The 16,699-nt window shown below is 42.6% G+C and overlaps 1 protein-coding gene and 1 long non-coding RNA gene across 12 annotated transcripts in view; one reads left to right on the top strand and one right to left on the bottom strand.

Moving 5' to 3' along the window:
* The window catches only part of MAK (male germ cell associated kinase), a 55,491-nt gene that overhangs the window by 23,100 nt on the left and 15,692 nt on the right, over window positions 1-16,699 (top strand). For all 9 annotated transcript variants that reach the window (XR_006217489.1, XM_042985725.1, XM_015534687.2 and 6 more), the window contains 4 exons: window positions 3,321-3,492; window positions 4,466-4,633; window positions 10,431-10,736; window positions 15,109-15,281. Coding sequence is in view for 8 of the 9 variants with exons in the window: in XM_042985725.1 (XP_042841659.1) it covers window positions 3,321-3,492; window positions 4,466-4,633; window positions 10,431-10,736; window positions 15,109-15,281 (819 nt within the window). In the remaining variant the exon portion in view is untranslated. The remainder of the gene's footprint in view (window positions 1-3,320; window positions 3,493-4,465; window positions 4,634-10,430; window positions 10,737-15,108; window positions 15,282-16,699) is intronic.
* Window positions 1-16,699, bottom strand: part of LOC122238558 — a 32,830-nt gene that overhangs the window by 14,867 nt on the left and 1,264 nt on the right. The window contains exons 2-3 of one of the 3 annotated variants that reach the window (XR_006217492.1): window positions 15,427-15,579; window positions 12,029-12,260 (exon numbers count right to left, since the gene is read on the bottom strand). This is a non-coding gene — a long non-coding RNA (uncharacterized LOC122238558). Of the gene's footprint in view, window positions 1-12,028; window positions 12,261-15,426; window positions 15,846-16,699 lie in introns of those variants that run through there. The other 2 variants (XR_006217491.1, XR_006217490.1) reach the window with 2 other exon arrangements.

Raw genomic sequence — 16,699 nt, forward strand, 5'->3', positions numbered from 1 at the left:
AACTGACTTTTGCATTCTGTGGAGAAAGAAGGATTGGGTCATGACTATTCTGAAGGAAAAAGGATTTCATTAATTGATTCATTCATTCGACAAACATTTGTTGAGCACGTACTATGTGCTAGATTCTATCTCAGGCACGGGGAACACGGAAGTGAACGTCACAGGAAAAAAATCTCTGTCTCATGCTACTTACGTGACATCCAATAAACAAATAAAAACATCATGGGGGGGCGGGGCACCTGGGTGGCTCAGTTGGTTAACCATCCAAGTTCAGCTCAGGTCATGATCTCACAGTTCGTGAGTTCGAGCCCCGCGTCGGGCTCTGTGCTGACGGCTCGGAGCCTGGAGCCCGCTTTGGATTCTATGTCTCCCTCTCTCTCTGCTCCTCCCCCGCTCACACTCTGTCTCTCTGTCTCAAAAATAAATAAACTTGGGGCGCCTGGGTGGCTCAGTCGGTTAAGCGTCCGACTTCGGCTCAGGTCATGATCTCACGGTCCGTGAGTTCGAGCCCCGCGTCGGGTTCTGTGCTGACAGCTCAGAGCCTGGAGCCTGTTTCGGATTCTGTGTCTCCCTCTCTCTCTGACCCTCCCCTGTTCATGCTCTGTCTTTCTCTGTCTCAAAAATAAATAAACGTTAAAAAATTTTTTTTTAAATAAATAAATAAATAAACTTTAAAAAAAACCCCAAAAACCAAGAAACGTCATGCATTACCAACAGAAAGACATGCACATCCTCATCAGAAGACATGTAATAGTCCCAAACTGCAAGCTACCCAAACGTCCATCAGGAGCAGCGGAACATATTCACCCAGTAGAATGCTTTACAACAATGAGAATGAAAAGCCTACAGCCACATACAACAATACGACTGAGTCTCACAGATACAATGAGGAGCGCAAGAGGCCAAACAGGAAAAAAGTACATATGGTAGGATTCCACTTATATAAAGTGAAACCTAACGTATGCTGTCAGCAGTCAGGGTAGCAGTTACGTGACTAGTGACAGTGAGTGCGGGAGAGGGACCTCCTGGGATGCTGACAACGCTCAGTTTTTCTTGAACTTGGTGCTGCGTCAATGGATGTGTTCTATTTGTGAAAATTCATCAAGCTGCCCTCTTACAATACATGCACTTTTGTGTGTGTGTGTGTGTGTGTGTGTGTGTGTGTGTTACATTCCAGGAAAAACAAGCATATTGGTAAATCAGGTGGTGATACATTATTATGGAGAAAAATAAAATATGGAGAGGGACAGGGAGTTGGGTGGGTAGGGAAAGGACAGGGCATGTTGCTATTGTAAACAGAGGCTCTCGCTGAGAAGGAGAGGCCAGGGCAAGAAGGAGCTTTCACGCAGACAAAATGCTGAGCGCAAAGGCCTTGAGACGGGAGCGCCATGTGTGAATTCTGCCAAGAGCAGAATGAACAGGGACGACTGTAGGAGGAAATGAGGCGAGAGAGTGTATGGAGTGGCCAGATCTCATGGGTCCTTACAGGTCATTGTAAGGACTGTGGTGGCTTGTTAATCCGGGCGGGCGAACTGGGGAGCTCCTGGAGGGTATTGAGAAGAGGTGTGATATGATCTGACATGCCTTCGAAGTACCACTCTCACTGCTGTATTAAAAACAGGTTTCCGAGGAGCTAGGGAAGAAGCAGGGAGACCAGGCAGGAGGCTGTTACAGTAATTCTGGCAGGAAGTGACAGTGGCTTGGATCTGGTGGCCACGGAGGTGGTATTTTTAAAGCAGTGCAACCGTGACTTCCTGGTGAATCAGATGTGGGGTGTCAGATAAAGGAGTCAGAGACTTTCAGGTTGTTTTTTTCTTTTTTTCTTGAGCAACTGGAAGATTGGAGTCAGCACTAATTGATATGGGGGAGCCTCAGTTCTGTTTTAGGTTGAGTATCTGTTTTCATCTGGGTAAATTTAGGTTCCATACTGAAACGGAATGAAATTGAGACTTGTTTTCAACATCCAAACTTGGCAAAACATTCAAAACAATGAATTTTATCTCACAGAAAGCTCAAGGCATAGTAGCAAGCATTGGCAAGGACGCGGAGAGTCCGGGTCCCTCACACATCACTGGTGTGAGCGTGAAATGGTGCAAAAGAGTCAGTGGTTCCTCAGGGGTTAAACATCCAGTTACTACGTGATCCAGCAACTCCACACACATTTCTCTGGTATGTAGCCCAGGGAAATGGAAACACACATCCACACAGAAACTTACACATGCATGTTCACAACGGCACTACTTATAATAGCCCCAAATTGGAAACCACCCAAGTGCCCGTCCACTGGTGAGTGTATAAATAAGGTATACTAGGGCCATATAATGGAACACGATTCGGCAGGAAGAAGAATGAAATACTGATACATGCCACAGCATGGAGGAACCTTGACAACATGCTAAGTGAAAGAGGCCAGTCACCAAGGACCAGAAAGCGTGTGGTTCCACTGGTAAAGCTAGAGCACTGGGAATACAGGGTTTTGGGGGAGGTATGGGGTTTCTTTGGGGGGCAATGAACATGGTCAAAGTTGATTGTGATGATGGATTACTTAAAGCCCCTGAGTCATACGCTTTTAAATGGAGAGTTGTATGTTATGACATTATGTGAATTATATCTCAATAAACCTGTCAAAGGTACTCGGGATAGAAGCAAAAAAAACAAAAAAAAAAAAAAAACACACACTGTGACACATTTGGGCTGAAAAATCTACACACTTCAATATGGAAAAAAAGAAGTGAGAAGTGAGAATATTTCCTACGAGGTAGCTTTGCTCTCGTAAATAGCGTATTTTTCTCCATGAAAATACATGTTAGTTAAGGGAATGGAATCAATTGAAGGAATCAGCACTTTCAAACTGATAAGTAAAAAGACGGAAAAAAACCCCACACTACTTAGGGACAATCTTTGCTAATCTTTTGTTTTCTATCCTTCATATAAATATAGCACGGATACAATGCTTGGTAAAATTATACAACTGTTCTCATTCAGAATGTATCTGCTTCCGTTCAGAACCCTTCTCCCCGCCACCCCAACCGTGTCTTACAGCATTTATTTCCATATTTATTCATTTGAGTTCCTATCTTAGGCCACTTGGACACTTCATTTAAATTTGTCTCCAGCTCCACCAACTGTTTGTGGTCAGGGAAAATATGTTACGTCCAACATAACCCCAACACATTGTATAAATGCCGGATGCACAGAAAGCACTTCATACCGATCCCTTGGTTGAAATGCGTGACCAAACAGAATAGAACCTTACTGCCACGCCATCTTTGAACCCACAGTCAAATTGGCCTGTTTTCTTTTGTTTTCTATTTTCATAGGTATCGTGCTCCTGAAGTTTTATTAAGATCTTCAGTTTATAGCTCTCCCATTGATGTATGGGCTGTAGGGAGTATAATGGCCGAACTGTATACATTAAGACCACTTTTCCCAGGGACAAGTGAGGTCGATGAAATCTTTAAGATTTGCCAAGTTTTAGGGACTCCCAAAAAAGTGAGTACTCTCGTCCTTAAGTTGTTATAACTTTTGGTTATTTATAACTTTTACCTTGGATATCTGATATCTTTCATTTTCAAATAGGCTTATGTTTTAATGGTTATTTGTTCTTATAATCCTTTTTTTTTTTTTAATTGGGTGGGATGAGAAGCCAAAGTCCCCACCAGACTAAAGAAGAAAAGATTCTTGCCTTTAAGAACTTAAGGGAATACTCTATATCTAGCATTGCTGACTGCATAGATATCCTTGCTTAGACTCTCCTACTTGCTCTGTGAATGTTCATTGGCATCGCCTCATTAATCCCAGGTGTCCTGGACCATTTTCGCTTAAGCTTTTTGTGTTTCTTTCTATGTACCTCTGCCCTGGATATGTGATGTCTTGAACCGACTACTTTTCAATTAACTATTGCAATCAGCTAGACCTTACTTTCTGATACGTACTTAATAAATATGTATCATTATCATTACATCCTAATTGTATTCACATGTGCCTTGTAGTTAACATCAGACAAGTAAACAGTTATTAGAGATTTACTGAAATTTGTCATTTCCCAGCTATGTGCAGTTTTTAACACTGGATGGGATGTATATAACATATAATAAGGGTCTTTGGGATGATCAGCTGCTTTGTATATCTGTTGTCCTTGTTTATTCAAAGTCACCTGGATATCATCCTCAAGGTCCAAACACCTGACAAGAGTTGAATATTCTGAAATTTATAGAAGTGCTTTCTCATTTTTTCCTAACAGTTCTATATTCCTTCTATACTCTCCGTAGCACTGAATTGTATACATAGTCTGGTGTTTCATTCTTTCATCTATTTATGGTAGTTAACAGTAACATTTTCATACACCAGTGATTTTATATTATTTCTATGTTTTTAAATTGATTACTAAAAACCATTTTTCTTTTCTTTTTCTTTTTTTTTTTTTTTCTCTCCCGTCCCACCTACTTATATATTCCCTAAATAGAGTGACTGGCCAGAAGGGTACCAGCTTGCATCCTCTATGAATTTCCGCTTTCCCCAGTGTGTTCCTATAAACTTAAAAACTCTTATTCCCAACGCCAGTAATGAAGCTATTCAGCTAATGACTGAAATGTTAAATTGGGATCCAAAGAAGCGACCAACAGCAAGCCAGGTAAGATGAATCCCCCTGATACAGTGTTCTTCCCTTCCCTTCTTCCCTTCTTCCCTCCTTCCCTCCTTCCCTTCCCTTCCCTTCCCTTTTTGTTTTGAGGGTTTACAATACCAGGAATATTTTCATTTACAAAGACAAGTCTATTCTCAACCAGGGTTTTACCAACAGAAGTAAGCCCAAAACCTTAAGGCATCCAATATGTCATGAATTAATTTCTAGGCCTACAAGATGCCTGGGAGAATTGAGAAGACAGCCACACCAATGATGTTCTGTGTCTGGCGGTTCAAATGAGGTTGAGGCTGAAAGAGATCAATTTCTCTAATGATAAAAATTCAGGGGGCGCCTGGGTGGCTCAGTCAGTTCAGCATCCGACTTCGGCTCAGGTCATGATCTCACTGTTTGTGAGTTTGAGCCCCGCGTCGGGCTGACAGCTCAGAGCCTGGAGCCTGCTTAGGATTCTGTCTCTCTCTCTCTTCCCTTCCCCCGCTCATGGTCTGTCTTTCTCTCTCTCAAAAATAAATAAACATTAAAAAATATATTTTAAAAAAATTCAGGCATGTGACAGAATTAGGAAGAAACTCATCACTGGTAGTAGAGAGGCATCTCTTCAGTTAGGAAACAGATTTTCTGTGCTCTCCTGTGGTTTAGAGGTGGGTCCTTGTTCACTCCATACAACAGTGTCATCCCTCCATAGGACTGGAATATTGTTCACTCTGCAGCCCCCACAAGAGGGCAGCAGGTGGTACCCTCGCTTGGCTCCTCTGTGACTAGCCCTTCTACATCCTACAGGTGTTCTCTCGAGTCGCAGTCTTGAAAATGCCATGGTTGTGTTTGCGAAGGGCTTAGATTAAAAAAAAATCTAAGCTTTAGCGTATACTTATTGTTATTTAAATATAAATTCAGTATTAAAATTGCCAAAACAGGGGCACCTGGATGGCTCAGTTGATTGAGCGTCCACCTCTGGATTTTGGCTCAGGTCGTGATCCCAGGGTCGTGGGATCGAGCCCCGCTTTGGGCTCCACAATGAGCATGGAGCCTGCTTAAGATCCTCTATCTCTCCTTCTCTCTCTCTCTACCCCTCTCGCGGCTTGCACTCTCTCTCTCTAAAATAAGAAAAAAAAAATTTAATTACCAAAACATTATTTCAGAAATAATAAGGTTGAGAAATGTTCTCGAAAGGTGAACTGGAAGAACAAATGGGAAAGAATAGTCAAGACAGGTTTGAATAAGTAATTGGAGGACAGTGGTGGGGCAGACAGCTTGCTCTATCAAATATTAAAACAACCTGTAAAGTGATAGTAATTACAACAGTGAAGGTACTAGCATAAGAATGGACAGACAGCTCAGAGTTGCAAAAGCTGTAAGTCAGCAGAGGGGTAAATACGGCATCACAAATGGGGGGGGGGAGGGGTACCGTCACTGGGACAATTAGTTAATTCTTTGGAAAAAAGTAAATTTAGGTTATTTCTCACCATACTTTTCAATTTTTCAAGTAAATCACAGAAGGTTTAAATAATAAGAAGGACAAACTAAACTATTAAGAACTAGAGAAATTATAGGTGAGTATCTGATCTCAGGCTAAGAAATAGAGGAGTATAAAAGTAATAGAAGAAAAATTTCTTCTCTGAGTTTTCCCTCAGATTTCCCTCAGTAGAGAGATGCCTCTCTACTACCAGTGATGAGTTTCTTCCTAATAGAGGAGTATAGAAATAGAGGAGTATAAAAGTAATAGAAGAAAAATTTGCCTCAGAAATCTGAGGGAAAACTCAGATTTTTTTTTTCATCATGATAAATGCACTCCTTAATCCCCTTCGCTGAGTTCCCCCTATTTCCTCCCTCCCCTCTGGGTGACAAACAGTTTGTTCTGTGTAAGGAAAGCTCAGATTTGATCGCATAAAATTAAAATTTTCTCTTATAAAAATCTTAAGATTAGAAGGCAAATAGCAACAAATCTTTTTAACAAATGTGGCAGTGTATTTTCTAATGTTTCTAAATATTGGTTACTTTTGTAATAAAAATGCAACAAAACTCTTTAACTCTTACCTAAAAAAGAAGAATGGGCATGAGACATGTTAAAAAGTCACAGAAAGGGGTGCCTGGGTGACTCAGTCAGTTAAGCATCCTACTCTTGGTTTCAGCTCAGGTCATGATCTCATGGTTTGATAGATCAAGCTCCACATCAGGCTCTATGCTGGCAGCGTGGAGCCTGCTCGGGATTCTCTCTCTCTCTCTCTCTCTCTCTCTCTCTCTGCCCCTCCCCTGTTCATGCACACACTCTCTCTCAAAATAAATTACATTTTTTTAAAAAAATCACAGAAAAAGAGGGGCACCTGGGTGGCTCAGTCTGTTGAATGTCCGACTTTGGCTCATGTCATGATCTTGCAGTTCGTGAGTTCGAGCCCCGCATGGAGCCTGGAGTCTGTTTCTGATTCTGTGTCTCCCTCTCTCTCTGCCCCATCCCCACTCATGCTCTCTCTTTCTCTCTCTCTCTCTCAAAAATAAACATTAAAAAAATTTTAATAAAAAAAAATCAAAGAAAAAGAAAGAAAAATTACCAAAAATATTTTTTTTGATGTTCCCCCTCTTGTTCCCCATGGTAAAATGCAAAAAAAAAAACAAAAAAACAAAAAAAACAAAAAAACAAAAAACAAAACCTTTGAAAAGCTATTTCTCTAAGTAATGGAAAATAGTTTTGCAACATAGTATATCAAGAACCTTAAAAACAATCAGAAAGTTGGATAAAGATTTCTGCACACAGATGTTAAAAGCTAATTAAAACCTTTCCATTGGCAGTATAAACCTAAATGTTTCCAAGGGAACATTTCAAGTTTAAACATCATTAAAGTAGACTGTTTGCTACAATTAAAAAATGGAGACTGCTATTTGAACAAGATATTATAGCAGATATTATAGTAGATGCTGTTAATGCCTCACCCAGATCTCCTGTGCCAGGATGATGCACCTGTCCTCCAGCTTCTGTAAAGTGCTGGTTGCTAGTGCTCACAGCTGCTCCCTTTCCTGGACAATTGCTCCAGCCAGCAAAAACCAGCATCACTGAGAGGTTACGTACCCATACATCTGCTTTGGGGACAGTCTAGATCCTTTGCATGGCTGACATAAAGATACCTTTGTTTTAAGAGGGCAAAACCCTGAAGTCAGATTTTCATTTCAGAATCCCCCTCCTTCTCTGTGGATCAGGCCAAGGTAGACTTGATCAGAGTTGGTATCCTAGGTTGACCCCTCCCCACCCTTATCCTTCACCCACGTCAGATTTTTTTTTTTTTTTTTCATGAAAAGCACTCCCTCAATATATCACTGGTACCAGATCTCCTTCTTAGGCTCTGTTTCTAAGGAATCTGAATTAAGGCAGACAGTATGAGCTCCTGAAGTTATGCACACTTTATACCTTCAGATAAATTATATAATCTGTGGGCACAGAACAAAAAAAAATGGAATTTTTAAAATGAAACCATTTTAGAGAATTCTCAAGTTCAAATGCTAAGTTTAAAAGCAGGCTAGAATATTATAATACAATATGATTTTATTTTTAAAAATATACATATATTACATGACTAGAAGGAAGTTCTGAAAAAAACAACCCGTCACAATGTGAGCAGTAGTTTTCTTCTGGTGTTGGCATTAGAAATCATTTTAATTATAGAAATTTCTATACATCCTTTTTAAATCATTCTTTTTGTTCATTTTTTTTTATTTTGAGAGAGAGAGAGAGGGAGCAAGCAGGGAAGGGGCAGGGAGAGAGGGAGAGAGAGAGAATCCCAAGAAGGCTCTGAGCTGTCAGCCGGGAGCCTGATGTAGGACTCGAACTCACAAGAAGCTGTGAGATCATGACCGGAGTGGAAACCAAGAGTCAGACACTTAACCGACTGAGCCACCCAGGCACCCCTCTATGCATCCTTATTGTATGCAATGATCAAATATTCTCTGCATGAGCAGTAAAAAATAAATTATTTCTAAGACTCTCCTCCTCTGGAAGGACGGTAGCTGATATTAAAGAGGAAAGATTGTTACAGACGAAGCCGTGAAATTACAAAACGCATTTATAAAGGTTCCGGTTCCAAAATATAGCCCATTTCAAATTCAGGAGTATTGACACACTAATTCATATGACTTAATGCAGAATTTGAGTGCCTTCTGTGTGTCACGCAATGCTGTATTTAAATTGTCTGTGTTTGTAGAGGTCCACTTAGCAATGTCAGTGTAATTAACACGGACACCAGCTGTGGTAGGGGACATCGCAGAATTAAAAACTCTTCTGCCTCCGCCAAAATCCACCTCCCTGCCCTTAACCTCTTTCTTTTCCACTATGTCCTAGCCTTGCTTTTTAGTGGAAGCAGGGAGGCCTAGTTAGGGAGAGATGGAAGTTATAGGATACAGGGGCCATGCTGTCCCCCCAGAAACTGCCCTTGCAGGCCTGAGAAGCAGCCAACTGTGGGTCAGGGCTGTGCTCACGCACAGGTGGGGACCGGCTTAGGGCAGGATGTGCAGGGTAATAGGGCTGGGCGACCTCAAGGACCCCCCTCCCACCTTCCCTCCCCTCCCCCCGCCCCCCACACAGACACAAACAGCGGAACTGGGAGCCTTCCTCCTTAATCCAGGCACAGGCTCACTGGTAAGGGGCTCAGCCTCCACAGCTGAGCTGCACAGAAGACTTCGGACGTTCTCTAGGTCAATTTTCATCCACCTTGGTGCTCCCGACATTTGGATCAGATCACCTCTGTTGTAGGGCTGTCCTGTTATTATACTCGATGCCAGGAGCACCTCCCACCCCCAAATTGTGACAATAACTAAATGTCTCCAGAGGGGACAAATCGCCCCAAGTTGAGAACCTCTACTGTAGCTCATGTCCCCAGACAGTCGTGAGGGGTCCTCCACTCCACCTGCCACCTCCATGCAGCAGCAGCGAGTGGCTGACTGAACTAGTTGAAACTCAGTGATCAGGGGCACCTGGGTGGCTCAGTCGGTTGGGCGTCCGACTTCGGCTCAGGTCACGATCTCACAGTCCGTGGGTTCGAGTCTCGCGTCCGGCTCTGTGCCGACAGCTCAGAGCCTGGTGCCTGCTTCAGATTCTGTGTCTCCCTCTCTCTCTCTCTGACCCTCCCCTGCTCACGCTCTGTCTCTGTCTCAGAAATAAATAAAAACATTTTTAAAAATTAAAAAAAAACCCTCAGTGATCATTTTTTATTATTATTTATATTTTCTTTCCATAAATATCTGGTATAGTGCTATAATACACTCTAAAACATATTCACTTGTCATCTCCTTTCTTAGAATTTTTTTATTGCTAGTAGGTATGTAGTTATCCTTAGGCTAAGTGTAGGCCTGAATTTTATATAATGTGATAGTTAACCGTTGAAAATGAACCACATAGGTTTTTTTAACTCATTTTCTAATGCCTTTGGACCATGATCAGTATCTAGCATTTTAGTTTGAATGAATCGCAACAAATTTGACCAGTGTTTATAAGCTAGATTTTTTTTTTTTTCATACAGAATCTTTAAATACAACGGTTGTGTTGCCTGGATGTTAAAATTACATGTGAGTTTGACATTCTTCCTACTATGTTGTACTTTGCTTTTTAAAAGAAATTTCTTTCCTAAGTCATTACTTCCCAGTCGTCTTTTTGAAGGTACCACATAAGGGAAAACTGGATGCTTTCTGAGTCTTTGAAGCTTATCTAGTCTAGTTCTATATGCTGAGCTCGCCGCCGGTCGGTAGTTCATGTGCAATACATGTAGGTGAGACCGTTTTCCATTTCTTATTTCCCTGCTTTTTGTAGGCACTGAAACACCCGTATTTTCAAGTTGGTCAAGTATTAGGCCCTTCCTCACATCATCTGGAATCAAAACAATCTTTACATAGTAAGCAGGTGCAACCACCAGAGCCGAAGCCATCTTCAGTTGATCTAGAACCTGAGCCTCTGCCGGACATCAACGAGCAGACTGTCAGACAGCCGCAGCCGAAAAACAGCCACCAGCCACTGCGGTCCATCCAGCCGCCACAGAACACGAGTGTCCTGCAAGCGCCAAAGCAGCAGAAACAGCCACAGACGCTATTTCCGAGCATCGTCAAAAACATGCCGGCCGTAAGTAGCCCGTGAGGATCCTTTATATGCAGTAGTTTGGTTCAGTTAGGCTTTTGTTTTCTAGGCATTCCTAAAAATGCCTAGAAATGTTTGTTTATTTTTGAGAGAGAGAGAGAGAGAGAGAGAGCGCGCACACAAGTGGGGAAGGCAGAGAGAGAGAGAGAGAGAGAGAGAGAGGGAGACACAGAGTCCGAAGCAGGCTCCAGGCTCTGAGCTGTCAGCACAGAGCCTGATGCGGGGTTCAAACTCAGGAACAATGAGATCATGACCTGAGCTGAAGTTGGACGCTTACCTGACTGAGCCACCCGGGCGCCCCCTAAAAAAATTTTTTTTTAAGATGTAAAATATGATTCTATGTTTAAGTCCTTGCTTCCTCTGGCCGGGGCTTAGCATGAGATAACTTAAAATTCTAATATGGTTTATGAAAAGAAAAACTACCAAAACTAATGTAATAAAGTTTTGATGTTAACAGACTTTAACAGTTACTTAGATACAGAAGAACTGAAAGCATTTAATAGAATATGGGACTCAAGAGAGCTGACCCTAAAATCTTAAGGATTTTAACAGTAATTTTATACTGGTTTTAAATACTACTGAACATGAACAGATTTTTTTTTTTTTTTTTAAGTGTCAGGCATAGTATAAAAACTTCCTCTTCCGACTTTGGTTGTTTGGTCGGTTCAGGGAGCTCGTCATGTGCCATATTACTGGCTCCTCAAGATGTATACTCCCAAATGCACTGCGTTATGGGCATTTTAGGACTGAGAGATCTCAAAGAAAACTGCCTAGTTCCTTATCCATTCCTGCCACCCCTATAGAAGCAAGCCCTGCTCGCAAAGCCCTGACGTATTCTAACATACAACTAATTATGTGTATCTTATGTGTATTGTTTATTATCTGGCTCTTCCTACTGGAATGTAAGTTTCATGAGGTCAGGGATGTTGTCTGTTTTGTTTATCAATACAGGCCCCAAACCCAGAATGGTGCCTGGCACACGGTAAATTCTCAAATATCTGTTGAACAAATGAGTGAATAATTGTCCACATTATTTCTGTTCAGCACCCCCAGGGTCCTGACGAACCCACATCACCTTTGGGGCATTTCTGACTATTAGAAAGTTCTTCCTTATACTGAGCTAAACTCTGGTCTTCTTTAGCTTTTAATAAAAGTTCATCACTCTTCGAGAAAGGCAGCCATTCAGATATTTGAAACTAGCCCTTATACTGCCTGCCCTTTTCTCTAGGAGAAACATCCCCGGTTCCTCCATGTGCTCCGCACATGGCATCATTCACCAATGACTGAGTAATCCTTGGTTCCTGGGTAGGAAGGAGCTGTTGAGTCCCCCTTACCATCCTGCTTCCCCGTTAGAATGAGGCTGCCAGAACCAGAGGTGAACAGCAGGCAGGGAGTATAAAGCATGGTGAATCACCTCCAACATCCCAGAACCAGAGGTCCATCCACTCGTGCCGCCAAAGATTACACTTTTGTCTTTTTCTTGGAAGGCACATCAAATGTTGACTCATACTGAGAGGAAAAGAAAAGGAATATTTACTGAGTAGCTACTAAGTGCCGTGTACTATGCCCAGCCCTGGTATGCACTAAGTCAAAGTACCCAATACCCTAGCCCTATACCTTCATGATGAACAGAATGGCAGGGAGCCCTTGGGCAGGCCACTAGAACTTTCTTCTAGATGGACATTGATCCACTGGCAGCAATCTTGGTCAGAGTACCAAACTACGTACTTAGTCTGCTATAACAAAATGCCATAGACTGGGTGGCTTTAAGCCAGAAATTTATTTTATCACAGTTCTAGATGCTGGGAAGTCCAAGATCAGAGCGTTAGCCAATTTGATTCCTAGGGAGGGCCTTCTTCCTGGTTTGTGGATGTCACCTTCTTGCTTTGTCCTCATATGGCAGAGAGAGAAAGCAGGCTCTCTGGAGTCTCTTTCATAAGGGCACTAATCCCCAGTTACCTTCCAAAGGCCACTTGTCCAAATACCATCACATTAGACGTGGGTTATAAATGGGGGGGGGGGGTGGTCAGCAGTACTGACCCTGCCTTGTTGTCCTTTTGTCGCTTCACTGATAGCCTCAAAGACCCTGTCACCCATTTTGTCGAAGGCCACACAGACTACATACATTGTGTGCTTCTTACAAAAAATGGTTGCCTAGGTGGTCTGCCACTCCTTTCCCTTGATGCTCAAAAACTTTCCCTTTAGTAACTGATTTTCGAATCTTTGTCCTCATCCTATACCAAACGTATTAAAGTGGAGTTGGCACAACTCCACCCTCTACATTACAAAAATTACGTACATTTGCCCCTTTCCAGTCTTCTCAGGCATACGACTTGATGTTACTGACACTGTTCAGAAGCACACAGACTCAGCACCCTAAAAAACCATCCCACCAAAACCAGAGCCTCAAACTCAGCTAAGTGTAACCTTTGATCAGCTCTTCTTATCTGGGACCTGATAGCTTTTTATTCTCCTTAGTCTAGAGCTCATTCTCCCTGGCAAAGAAAACAATAACAGAAGTTGGCAAATACCATTTTCGTCATGGGCCATCACTGTGACACCACGGGCTCCAAGCAATAGTATATCCATTCTTTCAACATCGTGCTCCAGAGATAACTGTATTTGCTGACCTTGCTTCCAAATTCCCTAATTTTCAATTGCCTTTTGGACTCCTCGGTTTACAAACCCCAAAAACACCCCAAATAAATTTGAATAAAACCACTCTCTGATCCAAGCCAAGTCTTCTTCCTCGTTCCTTATTTCTGTTGACAGGGCCCCCATCCTGAAGTGATTGCTGCCTTTCCTTCTCTGCATCTATTAGGATTACACTCAGTGACTTACGATGGAAACCTGACCCCTGAGGCCCCAACAGTAATGGGTTGTTTTCCCACATGACAAGAAGTCAGTGGTGGGCCAAACCAGGGCTGCGGCAGCTTGTAGAAGGAACCAGACCGCTTCTGCCTTCCTGTTCTACCATGGTTAGCAAGCGACTTTCCTTCCTATGGCCACAACATGGCTGCTGTCCCTTTGGGATGGCATCTGCATTCTAGAAGAGGGAAGAGTGATGGGGCCCCTGGGTGGCTCAGGCCGTTAAGCGTCCGACTTCAGCTCGGGTCATGATCTCACTGTTTGTGAGTTCGAGCCCCGCGTCGGGCTCTGTGCTGACAGCTCAGAGCCTGGGGCCTGCTTCGGATTCTGTGTCTCCCTCTCTCTCTCCCTCTGTCCCTTCCCTGCTTGAGCTCTCTCTCTCTCTCTCTCTCTCTCAAAAATAAACATTAAAAAAAACAACAACAACACTGGCATGTCATGCTAGCTGTCCCAGAAATCCCTCTAGTAGACTTCCACTGACAACTCGTTGGCTAGATTGTGTCACATGGCTACAAACAGCTGCAAAGGCAGCTGGGACTTCAGGTATTTAAGCATACCGCTGCAACGAGTGCTGCCACACTCTTCTCTCACATCTGTTCACATAGATGCAAAGTCCAGGCCTTTAATTCCTTGTTAAGAGCACACGTGTTCTTTCCCGAGCATTCCAACGACTAGGAATCTGTTGCCCTTGCCACTGCATGCCAGTATAACTGCAAAGGCCTCCCATCTGAAGAGTCTGGCCTTCGGGAATGCCGCCTGTATCTCCTCGCTTTTTAGCTCAAAAAACATCCAGTGTTTTCCACTGCTCACAGGAGAGCTGCAGCTCGTTAGGCAGACGCTGGAAGGCCTTCAGACTCCGGCATCAGTCTGTCCTTGCAACCCTGTCTTTCACTACTTCTAGCACCAACTATCTGCCTTGATAAGCACCAACCACCCTTCCTTCCCAGAACACACTCTGGCACTTTTCTATCAGAAAGTCACCCTCTTTCCCTCTTCCAAACTCTGGAACAACAACAGTAGTAATAATCGTACCACCTAACTCAGTGACTCTCATCACGTGTTAGGCCCTAACCGAAGGACTTCCGATGTATTTTACTATTAAATTCAGAAACACTAATTAGATGAACATTGGATATCACCATTTAAGGAGGAGGAAACCGAGCCTTTGAAATGTTCAGTCACTTGCCCAAAGAGACAGTCACACACATGGCAGTTTTCCAAATTATACGGCGGTGAGCAGTTCTGATCCTTAAGTGTTCGAGTCCTCCCCCAACCCAATGTCAGAGATCTCTCCTTCCTCGGAACCCCTATCCTGTTTTTAGCACGTGCTACCTATTTTTGTTAACACTTTTCAACGTGTGTACGTGTTATCTTAACGGTACGGAAGGCCCCTCGAGATCAGGTACTCTTAGTATAAGGTAGAGTAGCTTGTGCATAAAAGGCATTCAGCAAATGATTAGAGATGATGATGACTGATTTTCCACCACAGAAGCCAAATGGTACCCTGGGGCACAAAAGTGCTAGGAGGCGCTGGGGTCAGACGGTGTTCAAGTCTGGAGACAGCTGGGAAGAGTATGAGGATTACGATCTTGGAGCCTCCTATTCCAAGCGGCCGAGCATGGGTGTATTCAAAGAAAAGAGGAAAAAAGATACCCCATTCCGGTAAGATTTCACATCCCTCAGGAAAATCTATTTTTATCACGTATCAACTTTATGTCACTCAGGACATACAAATGCAGGGAGACATTAAAGGCAATAAGTAGCTTAATATTGTTCTCTTCCATAAACCCCAAATCTGCACACGTACCTCTGGGAAGGTAAGAATCTTGGCTTCTCACGGTAAAGATTCTCAGTATTAATGGCTGAGTGCTGCAGGCGCGTGGAGGGAAGGGCTCTTGTTAAGTTTTGAGCCTACCCTGATGAAATAGGATCCCACGATTCCCATCTGAAATCCGCATGCCTATTTGAAGAAAGCAAAGCACAACCTACAGAGGCAATGATTTCTTCCGATGGCGTTCAGATTCCCTTATTTGTTTGTTTGCTATTCTAAACCTTTGGGATCACTTCCTAAACTTTTCCTGGAAGTTGAACGTCTCCAGCAGCCCCCTGTCTTTCTCTAAGCCAAGTATTCATGAGTGCACTATTCACCTTTGAGGTGAGGGTGGGTTAAACGTTGTGAACCAATGTGTGGGGAAATACTGTCTTTCTCTCTCCCTCTTTCTCTCTCTCTCTCTCTCTCTCTCTCTCTCTGGAATAAAAGAATAGGGAGAAAAACATATTGGCAGGAGGCAGGGAATTTTATCTAATAGCTATCTGGCATTCCCCTGGGGTCCACATATCTCTGAAGGTACATGGAGATTCTGTGAGGGGGACCTATGCTTGGATAATTCTCAGTCAATAAGTTTCTAGTTTCTCAAATTCCATAGGGACCCTTCCCTAAAATACATGAACTTGAGGATAAACCTGCTTAATCCCCCTGTGGAAAGTCACACCTCTTAGCATTTTCATATGTGAGTGGCAGGAAGGCCAAACAACTTTGGAGATGCTAAGCAAAAGGAGAAGTCAGACGACCAACACCTTCCACTTGGAAGGCTTTGTTGTCCTATAGTATTTCTCTTCAAGGGAAAAGCCCACATTAGAAATAGGGAATTTTAGCCTATTTGGAAAGCACGTGTTGGAAAGCACGGAGATTCAGAACCACTAAAGCACCAGGACCCAGTGATGCTTATTCTTTTAAGTGTACCAGAATGTTCTGTGAAACTGTCTGATTTTTCAAAACCTACGGATATACATTGTACATAATTTGTTGAAGATTCAGAGTGTTTATGGAATAAGGGTATGGAATAAGGGAATAAGTTAAGACTTATTTTATGAAGTCGTACCATGAAATACTCCAATTACAGTCAATCCTCATAATATTTCACTTTATAAATTATTTACTGTTTTCCACCTATTGTTAACAAGAAACAAGAAATAAAATGATTTAATTTACGATGGGAAATTATAGATGTCAGCTTGAAGATGTCAACATCTTAAAGACGTGTAGAGAGCTGTATAATTCCTTTTTTAAAAAATAATTC

Source organism: Panthera tigris, chromosome B2, assembly GCF_018350195.1.
Source record: "Panthera tigris isolate Pti1 chromosome B2, P.tigris_Pti1_mat1.1, whole genome shotgun sequence".
NCBI lineage: Eukaryota > Metazoa > Chordata > Mammalia > Carnivora > Felidae > Panthera > Panthera tigris.